This window comes from Orycteropus afer, unplaced genomic scaffold (genome assembly GCF_000298275.1).
Source record: "Orycteropus afer afer isolate SDZICR_OR568_19922 unplaced genomic scaffold, OryAfe1.0 scaffold00177, whole genome shotgun sequence".
Lineage (NCBI taxonomy): Eukaryota > Metazoa > Chordata > Mammalia > Tubulidentata > Orycteropodidae > Orycteropus > Orycteropus afer.
The window spans coordinates 6,826,240-6,849,281 of NW_006921764.1; the positions used below are offsets into that span (position 1 = coordinate 6,826,240).

Here is a 23,042-nt window from a genome sequence, read left to right on the forward strand (position 1 = left end):
GACTCGATGGCACATAACAACAACAACAACAACATGGTGGTGTAGTGGTTAAGACATTTGGCTGCTAACCAAAATGTTGGTGATTCAAATCCACCAGCCACTCTGCAGAAGAAAGATGAGGCAGACTGCTTCTGTAAAGATTTACAGCCTTGGAAACCCAATATGGGTCACTGTGAGTCATAATCAACTTGATGGCAGTAAGTTTGGTTTGGCTTTATATTGTATAGATAAATGTAGGTTTTTTGCATTTCTTATCTTGGTGCTCATATAGAAGTGTTTGTCTTGGGTATATGCCTGAAAGTGTATTTGGGAGGCTAAACTTTACTTGAGACTAATTGTTTTCCTACATGGTCCTACTAATTTAGACTCTCACCAATAATACAAACTCCCACTGGTGCACATCTTCTCCCATCAATTGGTATTATCAAACGTCTTAATTTTTATTAATCTCAAGTTGAAACAGCATTAAAAACAGAACCGTACCTCCTGGCAAAGTTGATGAATTTGTTTTCAAACTGAAAATCATGACACATCAATCAGGTCATTTATTGACCACATTGATCACAAGAATTTATTGTCTACATTGCAGCTGATGATTATTCCTAGCTCACCAGGTGGGATGCAGTGTAATACCTCCGAACCCTGAAACAGACAAATGTTTCTCCAGGAGCATCCTGTCGGCTGATGTTATTGGCAGCCAACTTATTTGGTGTACATTATTATGTGAACCAATTAATACTTCAAATTGAACTCAGTGCACCCATTCTGGGTATTAGAATGATAGTTAGATACTAAGTGATATTTTGATAATATATGTTTTTTTCTTCCTATACGTTCAAAGAAATATTTAAAAATATTTTTTTAAATAATTAATGTGCTAAAACCATTGTAAGAATTTTTTTTTTGCATTGAAAACATTTTTTTCCTAATGAAAATAAGTGTAAAACTGAGGCAGTCTCCCTTTAGCTTATGTGATTCTTGAAAATACAAATTTGAAATCTATGTTGCTATCTATCAACATTTTCTAGAGACCATATCAGAAAAGGTGAATTGAGGATGAGGAGATTCTCATCCCTAAATCTAACACAAACTCACTTTGTGACCTCTGACCTCTCTGACCATCCATTTTCTCACCAGCAAAATGGGGATAAGCCTTGCCCTGCTACCCTCACTTATTGTGAAAGTTAAATAATACAATGTGCTCATTTATTTGTTCATTCTTCATTGAGGTCTGATGTTGGATTAGAGACATACAACAAGTCGTCTTTTCTCTCCTGGAGTTGGTCAAGTAATACTGTGAAGATGATGCTGAGAATAACCAAATTGTACAAAAGCATAAGGATATGTGATTATGGTGGTAATAGTTACCATGAAGATTTTTTGAAAGTTGTAATAAAAATTATCCAAGTGAAAAACTGGTACAAAACAGCACTGAGAACCCCTTGAAGAAGCTCTTCAAAAGGTTTCTCTCTTTTTTTCTAACCTTACCCAGGAGCTCTGGTGGTGTAGCGCCTCAGGCATTTGATAACCAGAAGGCTGGTGATTCAAACCCATAAGCCACTCCAGAAGGAAGGTTGGGCAATCTACTTCCATAGTGATACTGCCTTGGAAACCCAAGGAGGGGTCGCTATGAGGTACTCTATGGATTTTTTTAAATAGGTGTTTTCATATTCAATGCAGTTTGTTGATAAAAGTTGAATATAAAGAGACCATATAGTTCATGATGAATGTCAATTGGAACCAGAAATTTACATCGAGTTATAGGCTCATGTCTGTAATTTGGGATCTCACTAATGTGCCTATATTCCAAACTTTTTGAGCTCAGAAGTGCCTTCCTTACCCTGAGTTATCCAGCTAACTTCTGTAAGAATGGGATGCTCCTTCTTTACAACAGAAGCTGTTATTGTTTGTTAGTAGAGAGCTGTCATTCACATGCTGCTGGAACAAAATATTCCAAACTTAAAGGACTTAGAGAAGAAGCTGAATCAATGGCTAGCCTGTCTTCTTGGTGAATTAGAAAATGAAAATAGGCATTTTGAGTCCCCTAAGAGGAAAAGGAAGGTTGGGCAATCCTACTTCCGTAGTGATACTGCCTCGGAAACCCAAGGAGGGGTCGCTATGAGTCGGGGCCGACTCGACGGCACATAACAACAACAACAACAAAAGAGGAAAAGGAAGGACCTCTGGTAGCATAGTGCCTAAGGCACTTGACTGCTAACCAGAAGGCTGGCAGTTCAAACCCACCAGCCACTCCACAGAAGGAAGGCTGGGCAATCTACTTCCGTAGTGAGACTGCCTCGGAAACCCAAGCGGGGGTCACTATGAGTCAGGTCCGACTCGACGGCCAACAATAACAAGAGAAAAAGATGCTACTGAGCAGGTCCAACTCATAACAACGTGCCCCGGAGGCTTTTCGAGGCCGTAAATCTTTATGGAAGCAGACTGCCTCATCTTTCTTCCACAGAGCGGCTGGTGGGTTCAAACCACCAACCTTTCAATTAGCAGCCAAATGCCTTAACCACTACACCACAAGAGCTCCTTGCTTCTGAGACCAGAAGGGCTGGAGAAACATTCTAACTCTTCAGGTCTGGAATAAGAAGAATTCAGTTGTGGTTGATTTCCTCTCTCCCTGTGTAAGGAGTCTCTGAGTGGTGCAAATGACTAACTCTCCTGAGTGTTAACTAAAAGGTTGGCCATTTGAATCCACCCAGAAGCATATTGGAAGAAGGGCCTGGCAATCTACTTCTGAAAAATCAGCCGCTGAAAACCCTACGGCGCACAGTTCTGCTCTGACACACGTGGAATTGCCATGAGTCAGAGTCAGCTTCATGGCAAGTAATAAATCCTCACATAGAATGCAATCAGGTAGATGAGTAGGTCGCCACGGTTCAGGACACAGGACTAATAAATCACTACCCCTTCAGTGCCTTCATGGGGACATGTGAGTATTTCTATCATCTGGCACTTCTCTGTAGAACTGGGTGATCTTATAGTTCTTCTGTCAGTGACAACTCTTCTGATGGTACAAACATTGGTTCTTATTGTTATGTGCTGTCAAGTCAATTATGAATCATAGTAACCCTATAAGACAGGATAGAACTGCCAAACAGGGTTTCCAAGGCTGTAATCTTTATGGAAGCAAACTGCCACATCTTTCTCTAGCAGAGCAGCTGTGGGGTTCAAACCATTGACCATTCAGTTAGAATCACTTAACCATTGCACCTCCAGGGCAACTACACTGGTAGGAGCTATTGAAGTAAAAGCATAGAGCCTGTGGAGACTATCTAGATAATGCAGTTACTCGGAAGGGAAGACCTGGCAAGGGAAGGCCTGGCTCTGCCACTTATCAGCTCAGCAAAAAATAAATAAACAAAAAAAAAACAAACTTACTACCATCAAGTGGATTCCAACTTATAGCGACCCCCAGTAGGTTTCAAAGACTGTAAATCTTTACAAAAGCAGACTGTTCCATCTGCCTTCTGTGGAGCAGCTGGTGGGTTTGAACCTCCAACCCTCAGTTAGCAGTCAAATGTCTTCCGCACTGTGTCACCAGGCTTCCTTATCAGCTAGGCAGTAGGTTCCAATTCTGCTAAAATAGGGGCCATTCTGATGATAATAACAACTATCACAGTGTGTTACTACTCTTCTCATTCACTATCAAGCCTATCAAGAGTCTATGGCAAAAGGCCATTATCACATTCTCATTCTCATTCTTACTCCACAGATAAGGAAGCAAAGTCAGGTTGAAGGGTAGAGAGCCTTTGGATGGAGTCAGATAGAACTGGTTTGAAATCCTTCATCTCTATCACTCACTAACTGTGTGACCTTGGGTAAGTACTTAACTTCCCTGAGCTCTGTTTCATCATCTGCAAAATGGGGATAATTATAAAACCAAAACCAAACCAAACTCACTGCCATCAAGTTGATTCCAACTCATACCAACATTGGGTTTCCAAGGTGGTAAATCTTTACAGTAGACTGCCCCATCTTCCTTCTGAGGAGCTGCTGGTGGGTTTGAACCACCAACCTTCTGGTCAGCAGTCAAATGCTTTAGGCTCTGTGCCACCAGAGCTCCTTAGGGATAATTATCAAGCAGGAGAAAATATTTGTTGAGCATTTCTGAAACACCCGGCATTGATTTACTCGGATAAATTTCATTGTTATCCTATATGTAAGCAAAATTATCACTCACGTTTTACAGAAGAGGAAATTAAGAGGTCACATTTACCAAACTAGGAGGTGTGGAACCACAATTTGAGTTTGGGGGATAATATCACCTCACAGCATTATCATGAGGTTTACATAATCTATTGTGATAACGTGCATACATGGAAGTGAATCTATAAGAAGAATAGCAAAAAGGATGGGCAGGGATGTAAACAGAATTTTACTATAACAAGTGTCTTACATTATACATAAAGTAGTAGACAATGATAAATTAAAGATGTGTATTTCAAGCCCGTATTTTGCTGGGTAAAGTAGAGGCTCAGCAAAAAAGACCTCAATGAAGTGGATTGACAGTGGCTGCAACAATGGGCTCAAGCAAGGCAATGATTGCGAGGATGGCTCAGGACTGGGCAGGGTTTTGGTCTGTTGTACATGGGGTTGCTATGAGTCGGACCCAACTCAACAACACCTAGCAACAACATTGCAATCCCTGGAGAGTCCACTAAAAAAATACATGATATCATATCTTGTCATATTACATCATAAAAAGCTAACAGAGGAGATAAAGTAATAAAATAATGATGATAAACATTAATTTAATCCAAAAAAAGTCAGGAAAGGAAGAAGTAACAAAAAATGAATGGGACAAGTAGAAAACAAATAGTATGATGGTAGAGTTAAATCCTATTTTCCTACTAATTATTAAACAGGACTAAACCCTAAAACGGAGCTCTGGTAGAGTAGTGCCTAAAGAACTTGACTGCTAAACCAAAAGGCTGGTAGTTCAAACCCACCAGCCACTCCTCAGAAGGAAGATGGGGCAATCTACTTTCATAGTGATACTGCCTTGGAAACCAAAGGAGGGGTTGCTATGAGTCGGGTCTGACTAGACGGCACATAATGACAACAACAACAACAACAAACCCTAAAAAGGCAGAGAGTTCAAATTGGATAAAAAAAGCACTATCCACTTATATGTTCCTTAAGGAGACATACTTTAAATATAAAGCCACAGACAAATTAAGAAAGTTAGTGTAGTTGGTATGAAAGTACACTTCAAGTCATGGAGGTTTGCCAGAAAGAAAGGCAGAAATTTTTTTAATGATAAAAGGATTAATTCATAAAGAATACATAACAATTCTAAATGAGTGTGCATCTAATAACAGAGCTTCAAAATACATGAAACAAAAATGGACAGAACTAAAGGAGAAAACAGAAAAATCCACAATTATAGTTTGAGATTTTAATATCCCCTTTTCAGTAACTGGTAAAACAAGCAGACAAAACTAATACAAACAAAAAAGGAAGTAAGGATATGGAAAATTTTAACAACATTATCTATCAACTAGATCTAGTTGATGTTTTTAAGGCACTGCATTCAATAATTGTACAGTCAGGATGTTCCTTAGTGTGCGAGTGGTGAGACTTCGTCCCATGAACTCTGGACATGTTATTAGCAATGACCAGTCCCTGGAGAAGGGCATCATGTTGGTAAAGTAGAGGATCAACAGAAAAGGGGAAGACCCTCAATAAGACAGATCGACATAGCAGCTGCACCAATAGCTTCAAACATAGCAACGATTGTGAGGGTGGTGCAGGACTGGGTATTATTTCGTTTTGTTATATATAGGGTTGCTGTGAGTCCAAACTTAATAACAATGATAACATACAATAACTGAAAAATATAGATTCTTTCAGGTGCAAATGGAACATTCATCAAGATAGACCTCATATGGGCATAAAACAAGTCCAGATGAACTTCAAAGAATATTCTGTTACAAGTAAACTACAAGTAAAATGAGGGTGAAGGTGAACTATTTGTCTCATCATTTATTATTCCATGACTTCTGCTCTAACATGGGAAATTTTCTAGCACCTTCTCTCTGGTTGCTAGTGATTCTTTTATTTCCTAAATAGGTTTCCAGGGATCTGACCAATATTAATATCCAGTTCATCAATCCCTCAAACAATTGAGTTATTTAAATAGAAATGGCAAGGATGGTAAGACTGGAACTTGGTCTCCCTTTCCTAGGTTGACAAGTTCCCTATTCTCAGAAGACATAGTCTCTTACCTGAAGATTGGCGCCATATGATTGTAGAGACTTACCACTTGACTACTAACCCAAAGGCTGGCGGTTCAAACCTACCAGCCACTCCTTGGAAGGAAGGTTGGGCAATCTACTTCCATAGTGATACCGCCTCAGAAACCCAAGGAGGGGTCGCTATGAGTCGGGTTTGACTTGATGGCAAACAACAACAACAACATTGCTGCTTAAGATTTTCTAAAATAATCTTTATTGCCACTGAGGACAATGAACTTCTGCAAAAGGGAAGCTGTCAATCAGGGATCCTTTCTGGAGAGCCCTTAGCTTGTTACTCAGCTTGTTTCTGGGGTGGAGGGAAGCAAAGGTCTCCATGGGCCTTAGTAGAAGGGTTTGCCTGGAAATATGTGTTAATGGCTTTTTCCAGGGGAGAGAATTCGTGGCTTTCTTCAGATTAGCAAGGAAGTAGAAGCTATGGCCCTGAAAATTCTAAAAGAACCATTTCATCTTCTTTTCAAATTACTTAATGCATCTTTAAAGGAGCCCTCATGACGCAGTGGTTAAAGCACCAGGCTGCTAGTTGAAAGGTGGACAGTTCACACCCACCAGCCATTCTGTGGGAGAGAGATGTGGCCATCTGCTTCCATAAAGATTACTGCCTTGGAAACCCTATCAGGCAGTTCTGTGCTATCCTATAGGGTCACTATGAGTCAAAATTGACTTGACAGCAGTGGCTTTTTGGTTTGTAAGCATCTTGACACCTTAGTCCTACAAAGAACCCCAAGACTGTGTTTCTCTTTTCTCATCTATGAGAGAGGGTTGTATCAAACCTTCAATGTACTTGTTGGTTTCATGAACAAAGGTAATAAGAGCATCTCACTAACAAAAGCAGCAAGTCTGGCTCCGCCCCCCCCCCATGACAAGCACTTACCGGGTACAGCAGAGCCTCATTTGGGGATTGAGAACCCTGCCTGACCTGCCTGAAAGGAACCTAGACTTCAGATGGGAGACCTAAGCACATGGTGGAGAGAATGGACGTCACATGATCCCGCTCTCAACCCACCTCTCTCTAGCAATTGGACCTTAGAAGATCACTGCATGTCTTTGAACCTCAGGTTTAGATTCCTCATCTGTGAAATGGTGCTATGCAAGTAATCACCACCATCCATGAGTTTTGGTTCCTGTAGGTTGGTGTTTGGGTTTTGTGTCCCATCTTGCCTCTCTGTCACTCTTTTTGCTCTTTTTGGCCCAGCCCCACTGCCTTTCTTTCCTTCTGTATATTAATAAGGCGAACTCATTTCCAGCCCAAGTTCTTTGCAGGAGCTGTTTCCTCTGCCAGAGATCTCCTGGATCTTTTTTTTTTTTTTTTTTTTAAATTATGATAAAACATATAAAAAAGCCCCAAACCAAACTAACTATCATCAAGTCAATTCCGACTCAGCAACTCCCATAGGACAGAGTAGACCTGCCCCCATAGGGTTTCCAAGGCTGTAAATCTGCACAGAAGCAGACTGCCTCATCTTTCCCCTGTGGAGTGGTTGGGGGGTTCAAACTGACAACCTTTTGGTTAGCAGCCGAATGCTTTAACTACAATGCCACCAGAGCACCTTGATAAAATGTTGTTGCTGTTATTTGCCATCAAGTCAGACCTGATTTATAGCCATCCCTCCTTAGGTTTCCGAGGCGGTATCACTACAGAAGTAGATTGCCCAACCTTCCTTCCTAGGAGTGGCTGGTGGGTTTGAACCACCAGCCTTCTGGTTAGCAGTCAAGTGCCTTAGGCACTATGCTACCAGAGATCCCAGAGAAAATATGTTGTTGTTGTTGTTGTTGTTATGTGCCGTCGAGTTGGCCCCGACTCATAGCGACCCCTCCTTGGGTTTCCGAGGCAGTATCACTACGGAAGTAGGATTGCCCAACCTTCCTTCCGAGGAGTGGCTGGTGGGTTTGAACCGCCAGCCTTCTGGTTAGCAGTCAAGTGCTTTAGCCACTATGCTACCAGAGCTCCCATTGATAAAATATATATAACATAAATTTGTTGTTCTAACCATTTCTAAGTGTGGGGTTCAGTGGCTTTAACTACATTCAAAATGTTGTGTGATTGTCCCCATCATCTGCTTCCCAAACTTTCCCTTCTCCTGGGTCTTTGCATCTCTGCTTTTCTTTTGCTCACTCCTTCTTAGCCTTTGTTTTCATCTCTTGAGAGATTTTTCCTGGCCATTCATCACCATCACATCCACTCTATCACCTTTCTCTTCTATTGTTTTCTCAATGCTTGCAACTATCTGTGCATTCTCTAGTTTGCTTATCTGTTCATTTGTGTATCTTCTCAGTAGAACTTGTTCATTGCTGTAGCTCCTGGTGCAGAACAGGCTCAGGCAGAGTAAGGGCCCAGTGAGAATATACTTGTTAAATGATTGAAATGAATGAAATATGACAGTGTGTAATAGGTGTAGAGAAAGGGCTGGTGCAGATTAGAAACTAATCACCATGAGCAACTGCAAGTGTTTCATACTTGTTATTATAACATCTACATTTCAGAAGTGGGCTGTTCATTCACATTTGCATAACAAATTAGATCAAAAAGGCAGTTGGTTTAGAACAATAGTCCCGTATCAAAGGTGAACTCACATTCCAAGAATGCAAAACAGAAAATCACAGGCTGTTTTAAAAACGAGCCCCCACCTCACTCACCCCACCCACAAGATTTACAAAAAATTCTAAGGCGGTATTCCCCCTGGCCAAATGTGACAACTATTAAAATGGCAGGTTACAAATTAGGAAAGGAGACGCTGATGGTGTTCCAGAGGAGGGGAAGATTACTCCTACCTGGCGCGTGTGGATTCTAGGCAGGACTCTTATGGACAGGTAAGGTAGGAGGGCTTCCGGGCAGGTGGGTTTACTGGGACGGACACATGGAGTGTGCGAGTCAGGAGTTTATGGGACGGTGCCCGGAGGTAGCTCGATAGGAGGCTTGAGGCCTCTCCCCCGAATTTCCATCAGTGCCACCCAAAGCTACCCCAAGTAACCCTCCAGTTCAATGAGAGAACTTGGCTTGCTCTGCAAATGCAGTAGCTTCAAGGCACGTTCAACCACATCACAACCCATAAGCCTCTGCTAAGCGTTTTGGGGTCTTGTGTGGTGCAAATGGTTTGCCCTCAGCTCCGAACCGAAAAGTTGGAGATTCAAACCCACCCAGCCACACTGGAAGAAAGGCCTGGCAATCTGCTTCTGTAAAGATTACAACCAAGAAAACGTTATGGAGCAGTTCTACTCTGTGACACATGGGACGTGATGACTCCGAGTAGACTTGACCGCAATTTGTTTGTTTAATTTTTATAGAAGCAGATTTCTAGGTTTGGTCCTACAGCACCAGTGGGTGGGTTCAAATTGCCAATCTTTCAGTAGTAGCCGAGAGCAAAGCAGTTGTAGTGCTCAGGACTCTGAGCATTGGATGTTGATGCTGTGTGTTGTCAGTTGATTCTGATCCCTAGCAACCCCTTGCGACAGAATAGAATTACCTCAGAGGGCTTCCTAGGCTATAATGTTTATGGAAGCAGACTGCCAGGTCTTTTCTCCCACAGAGTGTACTTGTGGGTTCGAACTGCTGAACTTTGGGGTGAGCAGCTGAGCTTCAACACCAGCGCTGCTTAAGACTTGTACGGGTTAGAGATTGCCAATGGAGGTATGCAGGGTGCAAGAGCTGCAATCTGCACTGGGCAGGGGTTTCGTGGGGCTGTCACATTGCTTTTGACCCACAGAATTTCATGCCCCTTCAAAATAATAGCTCCTAGCGTTTGCTGGCTGTATCATGAAATAGAAATTAATGAAGGCACTGTACCTTTTAAAAAAAATCCCCTTTTGTAGCACTTCCTTAAAAACAGCTACTTAATGAAATTCTGCCAGTGAGTTCTTAAACAATTCTGTCCTTGACAAGTCTGATATTAATGAAGCATCTTCCTAAAGGGCAGAAGTGTTCTTCCTGGTAAGTGTTCAGCTTATGTTTCCCAAATACATTGTAATAACTATTCATTTTCTCCTTTGACTTAATAAGGGTTGATAAGACTGCTTGTTGTGTTAGAGAAAATATTAAATCATTGAAGTCATCAATAATGTTTTCTTCCCTTTGAGTTTACGGCTTTTAAGAGTCACGATAGTTGTAGGGAACTAGGGGTTCACAATCTAAGAGAGAAGCTTCATTTTAAATAATTCAAAGTACATATTTGCTTTGGTGCTTATGAGTTGAGTTGTAATTAATTGAAAGATATTGACATGGCCTTTTAAAAATATGTACTACTCTTTAGGGACCATAACCTCAACAGTAATTTATGGATTTTCTTCTCATGTTCTCTTTAAATGAGCAGAATAGATGTTTATTGTATTAAAATATCACAAGTATGTATAATTGGCATTTGTTTATATTACATCATTATATTGTATGGCATTAAATATTGAAGAGTAAATTCATTGTGTTTGCAGGATAAATGTTAAGAACATTTGTAAGAGGAGTTGCTGGATATGCTACATGAAATAATAAGCAATGTTGAACCCACAGTGCACTTTCTTCTTCTGTGGGTTTGCTTGTCTGCTTTGTGTGTAGTTGTGGAGTGCGGCTCTCCTGAAACACGTGGGTCACCACCAGTTGGAATCCACTTGAGAGCAACAATCATAGAACATAGAGTTAAATAGTATTTGATATGAAGCTGTGTGTTCACAATCGTTTAGTTGAGACAAAATCTCAATATCTCAATTACTTACAAGGATACGAAAGTAGATGATGGAAAATTATAGGCCCGAGTTCTTCACCTAGGATTCATCCATGCATGAGCTTCTTAGGCTAAATTTTTATTTGTGACATAAATGTACTTTTCATGAGCTAAGAAGTATGTCTTTCATCATCAGATTCTCAGAGGGCTCTATGACACCAAAAAAGCTTTTTTTTTTAAGAAAAAATCAGTGTCTTGAGTGGAGAGCTACACTAAAGTAGAAAGAGCCCTGGTGGCATGGTAGTTAAGTACTTGCTTGCTAACCACAAGGTCAGCTGTTCGAGCCCATGATCATGTCCCATGGGAGAAAGACCTGGAGATCTGCTCTTATAAAGATCACAGCCTGGAAAACCCTGTGGGGCAGTGCTACTCTCTCCTATAGGGCCACTGTGGGTTGGAATTTGACTCAACTGCAATAGTTTGGTTTGGGGTTATGCTAAGGTAAAAAGAATCATGCTACTTTAAGAATTTTGAAATAATTAATGTTTTGATATATACTCTGAGTTACTTCCATCTTCTTTTCTAAGTAAGCAGTTTAAGCAATAAAATTAAATGTAAATTAAAACTCTTAACTCGATATTTTAACTTTAAATATGTTTTTTTATAATAGGAGAAAAGCAAAAGGAATTGTTTGTAGGAAATTTTGTAGAAAGAAAATTTATACTCATCAAAGAATTCATATGGTATTTTTGGCTTATAAAATATTTTCAGAAAATAGTTTTAAGCAAGCTCTTTTAATTCAGTTGCAAATTAAGTGAAGATTATATTCCTTTTTTTTTTTAATCCAGAATCATCAGCTTATTAATGAAGCATGGTAAGTGGTGTTTTAAACCCTCTTTACTCTCCTTCCATTTTCAAGTTAAAACATCTGGATCATCCGAATAAGGGCATGGAATGGTTTGGGAAACAGTTCAATTTTACATCTTAGAGACATGCTTTTGAAATTCAAGAGCATTTCATTTTTAAGTAATGATTCACAAATTCTGTTTGATTGGATATTTCCTTGACCCCTTTTCCCAAGTTGGCCTCCCGTACTCTACAATCCCTTGCTAAAATCTACAAGGATGTTGAATAATAGACTATAGAATCAATACTGTTTTCTGAATATTATGGACAGTGGTTCTCAATCAGAGTCAGTTTTGCCCCCAGGGGACATTTCGTGATGTCTGAGATATTTTTAATTGTTATGACGATGGACGCTACTGGCATCTAGTGGGAAGAGGCCAGGAATGCTGCTACACACCCTACAATGTACAGGACAGTCCCTATGAGAAAGACTAATCTGATCCAACATGGCAACAGAGACAAAATTGAGAAATCCTTCTATGGACCAAATATTATTTTATATCAGGAAAATGAAGTTTAGTTGATAATTTGATAACTGCAGCATTCTGTCATTATTCTAACAGACTTGTATTGAACAAGACAGACTGGGTCAAGCATTTGAAGATGCTTTTGAGGTACTGAGGCAACATTCAACAGGCAGTCTCCAGTACTCCTCAGGTAAAGATAAGCCAGTCCCCCCTTCCAATGGTATGTGAAATGGGTCATTGGTCACATAAGCATGTGAAAACAGAGAACAGAATAGAGAAGACTGTTTTTACCTAGGCATCTAACATTATTTCTAACCCAGGCAAAAATTGTCCAAGGTTACCCAGCCTAATTAAATGTAAAGTCTCCATATAAAAATGCAGAGAGTGCAGCCAATGACATGCCACACAGAAATACAAAGACTTATAATGATCTGTTATTATTACTATCTGGTTGGCATTTATTTATCTAATAGATATGTTATTTCAGCTTTTTAGAAAAGGCTTTGTAATTGTTCTAATTTATCTTACAAATAAATATATTCTATTTGGTGAACAAGAGACCCTCACCCATTGTCCTTATAGATAATAGAGATATAGCTTAGATGTGATACAAATAATTTGTCTATTGAGTTTATATAGGGTATTGCAGGGGATAGGTCCCTGTATGTGGCATAAGTGGTTTGTGATTGTCTGCTAACCCAAAGTTGGCAGTTAGAATCTATGCATCAGAAGCACGGAAGAAAGGCCTGGTGATCTGCTTCCATAAAGGGTACAGCCAAGAAAACCCTGTGGCGTAGTCCTACTCTGTCACATACGGGATTATTTCCATGAGTCAGAGTAGACTGGACAGCAATTTATTATTTTTTTATTTGTCAGGATACCAAGATAAAAGAAATCATGGAGGTCTCAGTCTGCAACAAGTTTGTTCTCTAGTAAGGGGAATGGAATATGTACACAAGTATCTGTAACAGCAGTACAATGTGATACACACCATGGAGGAAGAGTAGAGTGTTAAGGGAATATAGGAGGAGGAGAGGGAGCAATGATTCCAGCAAGCTGTTTTACATATAAACAAATATAAGTTTTGACTTTTAAAATTTCTTTCTCTGCTTTTAAATTAGATTACAAAAGTTACCTGGCTTTCATCAACCATTGCCCTTACATCAGAGGAAACTCCAGCTGCTATGGAGTGTTGCCTACAGAAGAACCTGCCTGTAACTGGAGAGCTGTAATTGTGAGTACATGTTGCTGGGGACCATCCCTAAGTAACAAATAGCAACTGTCGCATTAGGTGTGCTAGCTGAAACCTAGCTTATGGACTACTGACTAAAACCACCAACGGCCGTCAGTAGTGATGGGAACTCCACAGTCAAAGTGGATGATTGTCAGCAACGGTGTCGAGAAGGAAACTGCCCTTCAACACTGGGCTCCGTTCAGCCTCAGATTCGTTTGAATTATTCCAGACAGAGGCAGCATGATTAGGAGTCTTAGGTTACTTCTTAGTGCATCCAGAAAAAAACAAACTAACAAAGAAATGTCGCTGTCAAATCTGCTGCTCATGGTGACCCCAGGTGTGTTGGAGCAGAGCTCCATAGGGTTTTTAGTGTCTGATTTTTCAGAAGTGTGTCACCAGACTTTGCTTCTGAGGCACCTCTGGGTGCACTTGAGCTGCTAACCTTTCACGTAGCGTCCAAGTGACCACCTACAACTCCAGTCCACCCACATTGACTTGACCTTCCATCCCTTTCTAAGCTCAGAGCTAGCTGCATGCACTGCACCCATTCATTTGTAGTTCAGCAGCCCTCTGCAAAGGGAGATGTCCCCACTGTCTCTCCATTCATTTGTTCTTGCACATTGTTTTCTTAATACATCCAGTTAATTCATCAGTCTTAATGTGGTAGAGTATAAATAGACTTTTTTTCTTCCATTATGTTATGATTACCTTCAGTGAAATCTTGGGCAGATTCTATAACTTTCCAGTCATGTTTGCTTATTAAATATTTAGTTTATAACTTCTATCTCAAACCCAACTTCAATCCAGTCTTTTTGCCATCTCTGGCCCAGGCTTGACATGTTTAAAGGACTCTGAAGTAGGACGGGCTGTTCCATTCTTTCCCTTCTCTTGCCCATCTCTCTCCTGGATCTGGCTCTTCTGGGGTTGAAGGAAGAGAGAAGGGTGAGGTAAAAAGGGCAAAATTCTCATTACTTTATAGTAGACCTCACCTTAAACCTAGCCCTAGTCATACCCAAAATTCTCCCCTTAAATTAACCTTAACCCTAAACCTAACCCCAGAACTAGCCTTAGCCCTACCTCTAATCCTAGCCCAAACCCTAATACTAACCCCTCCCCCACCCCTAACCCTTTTTGAAGAAGCTTCTGTTTGAATCAGCTTCCCTGAATACCCTTGACAGCCTTTAATGGTACTCTCTGAGACAGCCAGGTTTCTGGATGGCACGAAGGTTTGCACTAGATTACTAGTCTAAAGGTTGTTGGGTTTTTTGGGGGGATGGGGGATGGGGTGAAAGCTTATGCAAATTCTTTTTCCATTCAACAGTTCACAAAAATTTTGTTTTGTGACATTGATTGCAACTTCCACTTGTAACAGTACTCTTCCCACTTCCTTCCTGTGTTTGCGATTTCCATTTGTCCTTCTTCCTATCTCTTCCTGGCTTCTTAGCTTTATCCCTGGGCAAATGCTGCCCTTTTAATTGCATCTGGTTGTTTTAAGGAGTTCATACCTCCCTGGAGTTGTTCACCTTATAGGCCTGGTAACTGTTTGGCTGAAAGTTAAGCCATACGGGTGAGTTCAGTTCCAGGCCTGCAGAGTACCTAAGGGCCATAGTCTCAGGGGTTCCACCAATCCCTATCAGACCAATAAGCCTAGTCTGTTTTTACTTATTATTTTGAGTTTCGTTAAGGTTGGTGATTTGGATCCACCCAGTGGTGCCATGCAAGATAGGCCTGGCATTCTGCTTCCTTAAAGATTAACCCACTGCCATCAACTCAGTTCTGACTCATAGTGACCCCACTGGGTTTTCAAAGTGGTAAATCTTTACAGAACTAGATTGTCCCATCTTCTTTCTGTGGAGCAGCTGGTGGATTTGAACCACCAACCTTCTGTTTAGCAGTCCATTGCCTTAGGCACAGCACCCCCAGAGCTCCTTTCCTTAAAGTTTAAAGAATCCCAAAACCAAACCCATTGCCTTCGAGTTAATTCTGACTCATGGCCACCCCTCTAGTTACAGAGTAGAACTGAGCTCCAAAGGGTTTTCTTGGCTGTATTCTTTGTGGAGGAGCCCTGGTGGTGCAGTGGTTAACCAGAAGGTCAGCAGTTTGAACTCATCAACCTGAACCTGCTTCCGTAAAGATTAACAGCCTTGGAAACCCTATGGAGTAATTCTTTTCTGTCCTGAAGGGTCACTGGGAGTTAGAATTGCAGTGGGTTTTTTTTTTTGGGGGGTGGGGGGGGTGGTGGTGGTGTAATCTTTATAGAACCAGATTGCCAGGCCTTTCTTCCACAGTACCCCTGGTGGGCTTGAACTGCCAACCTTTCAGTTAATAGCTGAGTGCAAACCATTTACACCACCCAGGAACCCTGTAAAAATTCAGTCAAGAAAACCTTATGGAGCAGTTCTCTTCTGTCACTTGGGAGGTTGCCAAGCATTGGAATTCACCTGATGGCAATGGGTTTTTTGTTTTTGGTGTGAGACAGGCATGTAAATATTATTCTCTCAGGACCTTTCCACAAGACATTTCTTTAAAGAGGCAGTTTTGTTTCCTGTTTAGCCTCTTCCACATGCATTTGGGGTGGTAGCATAGTGCTTGAGGCATTTGACTTCTAACCAGAAGGCTGGCAGTTCAAACCCACCAGCCACTCCTTGGAAGGAAGATGGTATCACTTCCGTAGTGATACTGCCTTGGAAACCCAAGGAGGGGTCACTATGAGTTGGGTCCGACTCAACAGCACATAATAACAAGTAAAACACAGATGCCTGATATTTTTATTTGCTAAGTCTGGCAACCCTACCTGCACTTCAACTCCCATCTCCCAGCATACATTGCACAGCCTCTTGTAGTTGGGGACTCTGCTGGGCAACCGTCTTATGTGGGGTGTAGTAAGATTGTTCAAGCCCAACGCCTTCCACAGCATCTAACCAACTTACCAAAAAACCAAACTTATTGCTGTCAGCCAATTCTGACTCATAGTGATCCTATATAGAGAGTAGAAATGCCTCATAGCACTTCCTAGGCTGTTAATCTTTATGGAAGCAGACTCAGGTTGATGAGTTCAAAGCGCTGACCTGTTAACTACTGCACCACCAGGGCTCCTCTGTAAAGATTACAGGGGCAGATCGCCAGGTCTAATCTGCCACAGAGCTGCTGGTGGATTTGAACTATCAGTCTTTCAGTTAGCAGTTGAGCACTTTGACCACTGCACTGTCAGGACTTCCAATCAGCCTACAGGGACCTACATATCCTTTCACGTGGAATAGTGGGGATGCAGGCTGTTTCCATCTGTGCCTTCTCTCGGCTCCACTCTCCCTCGGCTGCCATCTTTCTCCTCTTACAGCCTCTTGCCCAGAAGGGCATCCAATGCAAGAATGGAAGCCTGCCTTGCCTTCTTGCCAGCATCTCAATGTTAATGACTTTTGGGGGGTCTTTTCTCACGGTGCTCTTTTAGTGGGTAGGGCAGAAGTAGGCTTTTCTTTCTCATAGGGAAAACAGGACACAGAACATCTTAGATTCTGTGCAAGAGCCAAAGTTTACCCACGGTCCTTGGTCATCTACTTATATGGGCTTAGGAGAAAGGAGAGGGAGGAGGTTAGTCCTAGAGGCTGTTATGTCCTGGGGAGATCTGTGGCTGCAGTTGGGTAGTACCTTTTAGAATATGGCCACGCTGAGTACTTTATTTTGCCTTCAGCGTCAGACTTTAGCTACCAATTGGAGGCCATAAAAAAAATCCCCTTTAACATTCTGCTACATTATTTTTATAGAACAATGCTGCGGACTACTATCTTGAAGGAAATATTCATCCATCTCTGCAGAATATCACTGAAAACCAGTTGGTACAACCTGCTGCTCTCCAGCAAAAGGGAGGAAAAGGTATGTTGATCCATCATGACTCCTTGTACAGGTAAAAGTTCCAGATCTTCCTCAAAGCAGCTTTAAGGAGATTTCTTATTTGAGTTTGGAATTGTCTTAGCAAGATATTATCAAGTTTGAGAATAATTTAACTCTGACTGACAAAGCTGCTGTAAGTCATTTACCTTCAGTGAACCTTCCTCTTGCTTCCCAGAGATTTTGGGGGAGTTGCAAAGTATCATTGAGTTCAAATAAATCCATGTTCTAGTATATATAAAAAGCAAAGCTCACTGCTGTCGAGTTGGATCCGACTCATAGTGACCCCTCCGTGGGTTTCCGAGGTGGTATCACCTTTTTTTTTCCTTTTCTTTAGGAACTCTGGTAGCATAGTGCCTAAGGCACTTGACTGCTAATCAGAAGGCTGGTGGTTCAAACCCACCAGCCACTCCTTGGAAGGAATATGGGGCAATCTACTTCCGTAGTGATACTGCCTCAGCAACCCAAGGAGGGGTCACTATGAGTCGGGCCCGACTCCATAGCACGTAACAACAACAACATCACCGTTTTTAATTCTGTAATTCAAAAGGAAAAATGCTCATTATTTAAATTAAAACAAGGTATGTCTTAGTTATCTAGTACTGCTATAACAGAAATACCACAAGTGGATAACTTTAACAAACAAATTTAGTTTCTCACAGTTTAAGAGTCTATAAATCCGAATTCAGTGCACAGGCTTGAGGGGAAGTCTTTCTCTGTCAGCTTTGAGGGAAGGTCCTTGTCTCTTCAGCTGCTACTTCCTGGTTCCTTAGAGATTTCCATGTCTCTTGGCATCTGTCTTACCCCATCTCTCAAAAGAGGCTGTCTCAAGATACACCCTACACTAATCCTGCTTCATTACCATAGTAAACACAACCCATTCCCAAGTGGTCTTTAACCACAGGCATAGAAGTTAAAATCGACAACACCTATTTTTTAGGGGACATAATTTAATCCATAACAGTATGTAAGGAATAAATGAAAGTGTACCTTTCTCCTTCTCCCCAGAAGGAATCATTATTACAGTTTGGTATTCTGTCTATATCTAATCTCAAGGACCCAAGGTGGCTCCAACAGTATGTGCCCAACTGCTAACTTAAAGGTTGGCAGTTCTGGTCTACCCAGCAGCACCTTGGATGAAAAGGCCTGGTGATCTGCTTCTGTTACGATTACAAACAAGAAAACCGTACGGAGCATTTGAATTGGAATCAACTCAGTGACAACTAACACTATATCCAATGTCTATATTGCTCTAATTTATGTAACACTTTCTTTACTTAAAACAAGTGCAAAATAGTGTGATCCAATTTCTGTAATATTTAAAGGATAAGCATATGTTTGTATATGCAAAAAAATAAGAAAAACATTTTCTAGAAATAAATAGAATAGACTGGGACTTTTACTTTTACCTCAATTACATTTGAGTCTCTTACCATGAACATGTAGTACTTTCATTTAAACAAAAATAAAACATAAAAATAAAAGTGTTTTTTATAAATTAAAAGCAAATTTAAAAAGATAATGATGCATTAAGATTGACTTAACCACTGGATGTGAGGCAGAAGACTTCTGTTTAAGGCTATGACTTTAATTTATGATATGTTTTTTGGTAAGTCCCTTACATTTTTCAAGACATAAACTCAAGATAATATAATGCAAAAATCTTTGTGAAAGCCTTTGAGGTTTTGGGATAAATAATGACTGAGGCAAGAGTATTACTCCCCAGAGATTTTTTTTTTTTTACAGTGGTAGTTTAGGAATCCATTATCCTACTTTCTCAATGAGGAAAATGGAACTTGGCTGTGGATTTTTTAGCAACTGACAGATCTGATAGGGCATAATGCTTACAGGCCAACTAGGAAGTCAGAAAATGGGCCATCATCTCTAAGCAGCTGTCTCTTAAGCTAAAGAAATCTCATCAGCCAACCAAACAAAAACCACAACAAATCCTTGCAGTTTCGTATCTAGTTATTTTGAAAAGATAAAACTCTGATAGCACCATTTCATGTCATGAAAAATATCACAATGCCTATTTTCATTGTAAAAATGGCATGAAAATATTTTTGGTTATCCATTTTTTTTTCTATTTTCTTTTTCAAATAATTAGGCAGTCACACAGTTAGCTTTTTAAATAATTGCTGTCATTAATTCCATTAATATTGCATTATATTTGCAGCCTGTTTTGCATTTACAAAATGCATTCACATTGCTTACCTCATTTGACTTGACTGGTTTGAGTAAAGCCCATTGCTTTCTGGAAATGATTTTTGAAGCTTCTCTTGAAAAACCACAAAAGTTTGCAGTTCAATTAGTTTTGATTTATGGTTTTGAAGAAACCATAAGCCTAGAGTCTGTGTCTGTGTGTCTCACTGCCGTTGAGTCGATTTGACTCACAGTGACTGAGGTGATTTCTCTACAAGTGTAGATTGCCAGTCTTCTTTCCAGGGAGTGGCTGGTGGGCTTGAACCACCAGCCTTCTGGTTAGCAGTCAAATGCCTTAGACACTACACCACCAGAGCTCCCATAAACCTAGTAGTCAAGATTCAACTGAAACAAAGGCCACATGACAAAATGGGAGCCTCAGTAAAGAGGTCCCAGGCTTCCCTTTTCTGGTGGGGTGGGGAAAAAAAATCAGTTGCTGTGGAGATGATTCCAACTCATGGCAACCCCACTTGTGTCAGGGTAGAACTGTGTTCTGTAGATTTTCAAGGGCTCATTTCCCAGAAGTATATCACAGGACCTTTCTTGCAAGGTGTCTCTGGGTGGACTCAAAGTTAGCAGCCAAGAACACTGTCTGTACTACCCAGGGACTCCTATCCAATAAAGGACGGTACAAAGGTTTTGACCTTTTCCCCAACAAATAAAGGTCCAATTGAAACTTCATTTGGCCACATAGACTCCTGGTCTTCAAGTACCAGAAAATGATGCCATAAATGCATTCCTAAAAGGGTGAATAGGAGGGAAAATTAGGACCAATGCATCTTTTAATTCTGCAGTTTCTCAACAAACCCTGAGGATGTTCTCTCTCCAGCCATGAAGGAGTTTGACGTTGCTTTTCTCTGTCGTAGGCAGGAAGAAGCTCCGACTGTTTGAATACCTTCACGAATCTCTGTGTAACCCCGAGATGGCGTCTTGTATTCAGTGGGTAGATAAAACCAAAGGCATCTTTCAGTTTATATCAAAAAATAAAGAAAGACTTGCAGAACTTTGGGGAAAAAGAAAAGGTAACCGGAAGACCATGACTTACCAGAAAATGGCCAGAGCACTGAGGAATTACGCAAGAACTGGGGAAATCATCAAAATCCGGAGAAAGCTAACTTACCAATTCAGTGAGGCCATTCTCCAAAGACTTTCTCCATCTTATTTCTTGGGGAAAGAGATCTTCTACTCACAGTATGTTCAACCTGATCAAGAATATCTCAATTTAAATAATTGGAATGCAAGTTATAATCATACATATGGCAATTACCACGAGCTAAGTCACTCTGATTGCCAAGTATAGCCTCACATTTAATGGTTTCCTGGCATCAGAAACCTACCTGCTTCAGGAATTTTCTCTTAAAGCAAATACTAAGGAGAGAAAATAATAACAATAATAATAAGTTAACTTGTTGCTATAATTTTTAAATAGCATATAATCTATACTAACATTGGTGGAAAATTCTGCCAGTGAACAACATTAAAATGATTACTTCCCATTTGGAAGTATAGACTAAGTGTCCTTGCTATGATGACTTTCTGTATAATTACTTTCTTGTAGATTAATAATGCCTATAGAGATGATTTGATTTATCAGTTGATTTAAACAATTTTCTGTCATACAGTCAGGTGAAAACTTACTTCAACATATATCTGATGGCTTTAATGACAAAACAAAAAATGACTGCATCTTACACACGTTTTCATCATGCAAAATACAGTTTTCAAGCCAACATTGTCCATGGAGCACAGTAGTGATGGTTGTACAACATGATGAACATAATCACTGTCACTGAATTGCATATGTAAAAAATGTTGAGTTAGAAAATGTTTTGCTGTATATTTTTCTACTACAATTTAAAAATATGATATAATTAAGGCAATAAGAAGGAAGTAATGGACAAATTAAAAATGAATCAAAAGTTCCATGGATATCCTGAACTATATTTTCTCTGCACTTCTACTCTGTGGGGCTAAAGAAATGATGGTCTGAGGAAAATGTTAACTTCCTTGATGACAACTCCAAAGTTTATATGTCTGAGAAATCATTTATTGGGTAGATCCAGCACTAACATCTCTTGCTGTTTACCACTCTACCACAAGGAAGTGCTGTTTCCCCGATTTCTCTCTAGCTCAATCTTGGGAAAAGTTTTCGTCTTCCTTTAACCTATTCTGGCTAGAACATTTGAAACCAAAAACCAAACCCACTGCCAATTCCAGCTCATTTTGACCTCATGTGTTGCAGCAAAATGGTTGAGGGAGTGAGGAGGAGACTTTGATAAATTGCCATCAATGGGTACATTGCAACCCTGTGGGTGTCATAGTGGGACTGTGCTTTCATAAGGTTTCAAAGACTGATTTTTCAGAAGTAGATCTCCAAGTGTTTCTTCCAAGGAGCTTCTGGGTGAACTCAAACCCCAGCCTTTCAGTCAGCGGCCAAGTGCATTAACCATTTGGACCACTCCCTAGGAAAGACTTGTTAAGCGCTTCAGTTGATTTCGGACTGGCGGGTCTGAACAACCAAATTTTAGTTAACAGCTGAGCACTTAACCATTGTGCCACAAGAGCTCTTTGAAAAAGTCTAGCCTAGCAGGTAGTAAACCCAGAAAAGAACTGAGATTTAGGCACTCTGGCTTGAAAGTTATGATTTATTCTCAAGTTAATGACCTACTCTCCACATTCCACCAGGGACCTTGGGAAGGAAACTGTTTCTGTCTGGAAGCAGGAGAGCTTTCTAAACTATACGAGCTGTCTTCAGTTCAGGCCAAGATACAGGTTGAGCCACCTTAGCTCCCTGGGCCCAGCAGCATCCTCAGTCTCCCTTGTTCCTTTGTGTGGTGCCCTTCTCTAGAGACCCTTTAAAAAGCACATGGTATACTCTGTGGCTAAATGGAGGATAAGTCTATATTGGCCATTTGCACATGTCATCTGGGTTCCAATCTACACTAACCTCAAAGCAGGAGTCAGCTTTTATACCCATTCACCCACAAAGAAAATATTTATAAAACATTGTTAAGCAATGTAACTTTTACCAAAGATTTCAAATGAGCAATACCAAAACAAAAAAACCTAAACCCACTGCCACCGAGTCGATTCTGACTCATAGTGACCCCCACTGGGTTTCTGAGGCCGTAAATTCTAAGGAAGTAGATTCCCCACTCTTGCTTCCACATAGTGGCTAGTGGGTTTGAACCACCAACCTTCTTAGCAGTCAGAGGCCTTGGGCATCATGCTACCAGAGCTCCATAAATGAGCATAGTGAAGAGCATTTACCACACAGATCATTCGGCCAATAGCTTAAAATTTCATCAGCATTTTCATTCTCTCCATAGTCCCTCCTACACCCAATGCCAGCATGAAGGTGGGAGAGTCCTCTTGACAATTTCCCCAAGAGCCCTCAGTCAACTCCAACTGTCTTTCCTACTGTTACTCAGGA

General features: G+C 40.7%; 1 protein-coding gene across 1 annotated transcript in view; it reads left to right on the top strand.

Annotated features, from left to right (window-relative positions):
• Positions 1 to 20,909, top strand: part of SPIC (Spi-C transcription factor) — a 177,771-nt gene extending 156,862 nt beyond the window's left edge. Inside the window, exons 2-5 of the mRNA XM_042781825.1 lie at positions 12,385 to 12,478; positions 13,410 to 13,522; positions 17,284 to 17,392; positions 20,476 to 20,909. Coding sequence (XP_042637759.1) covers positions 12,385 to 12,478; positions 13,410 to 13,522; positions 17,284 to 17,392; positions 20,476 to 20,909 — 750 coding nt within the window. The remainder of the gene's footprint in view (positions 1 to 12,384; positions 12,479 to 13,409; positions 13,523 to 17,283; positions 17,393 to 20,475) is intronic.
• Positions 20,910 to 23,042: the final 2,133 nt, after the last annotated feature.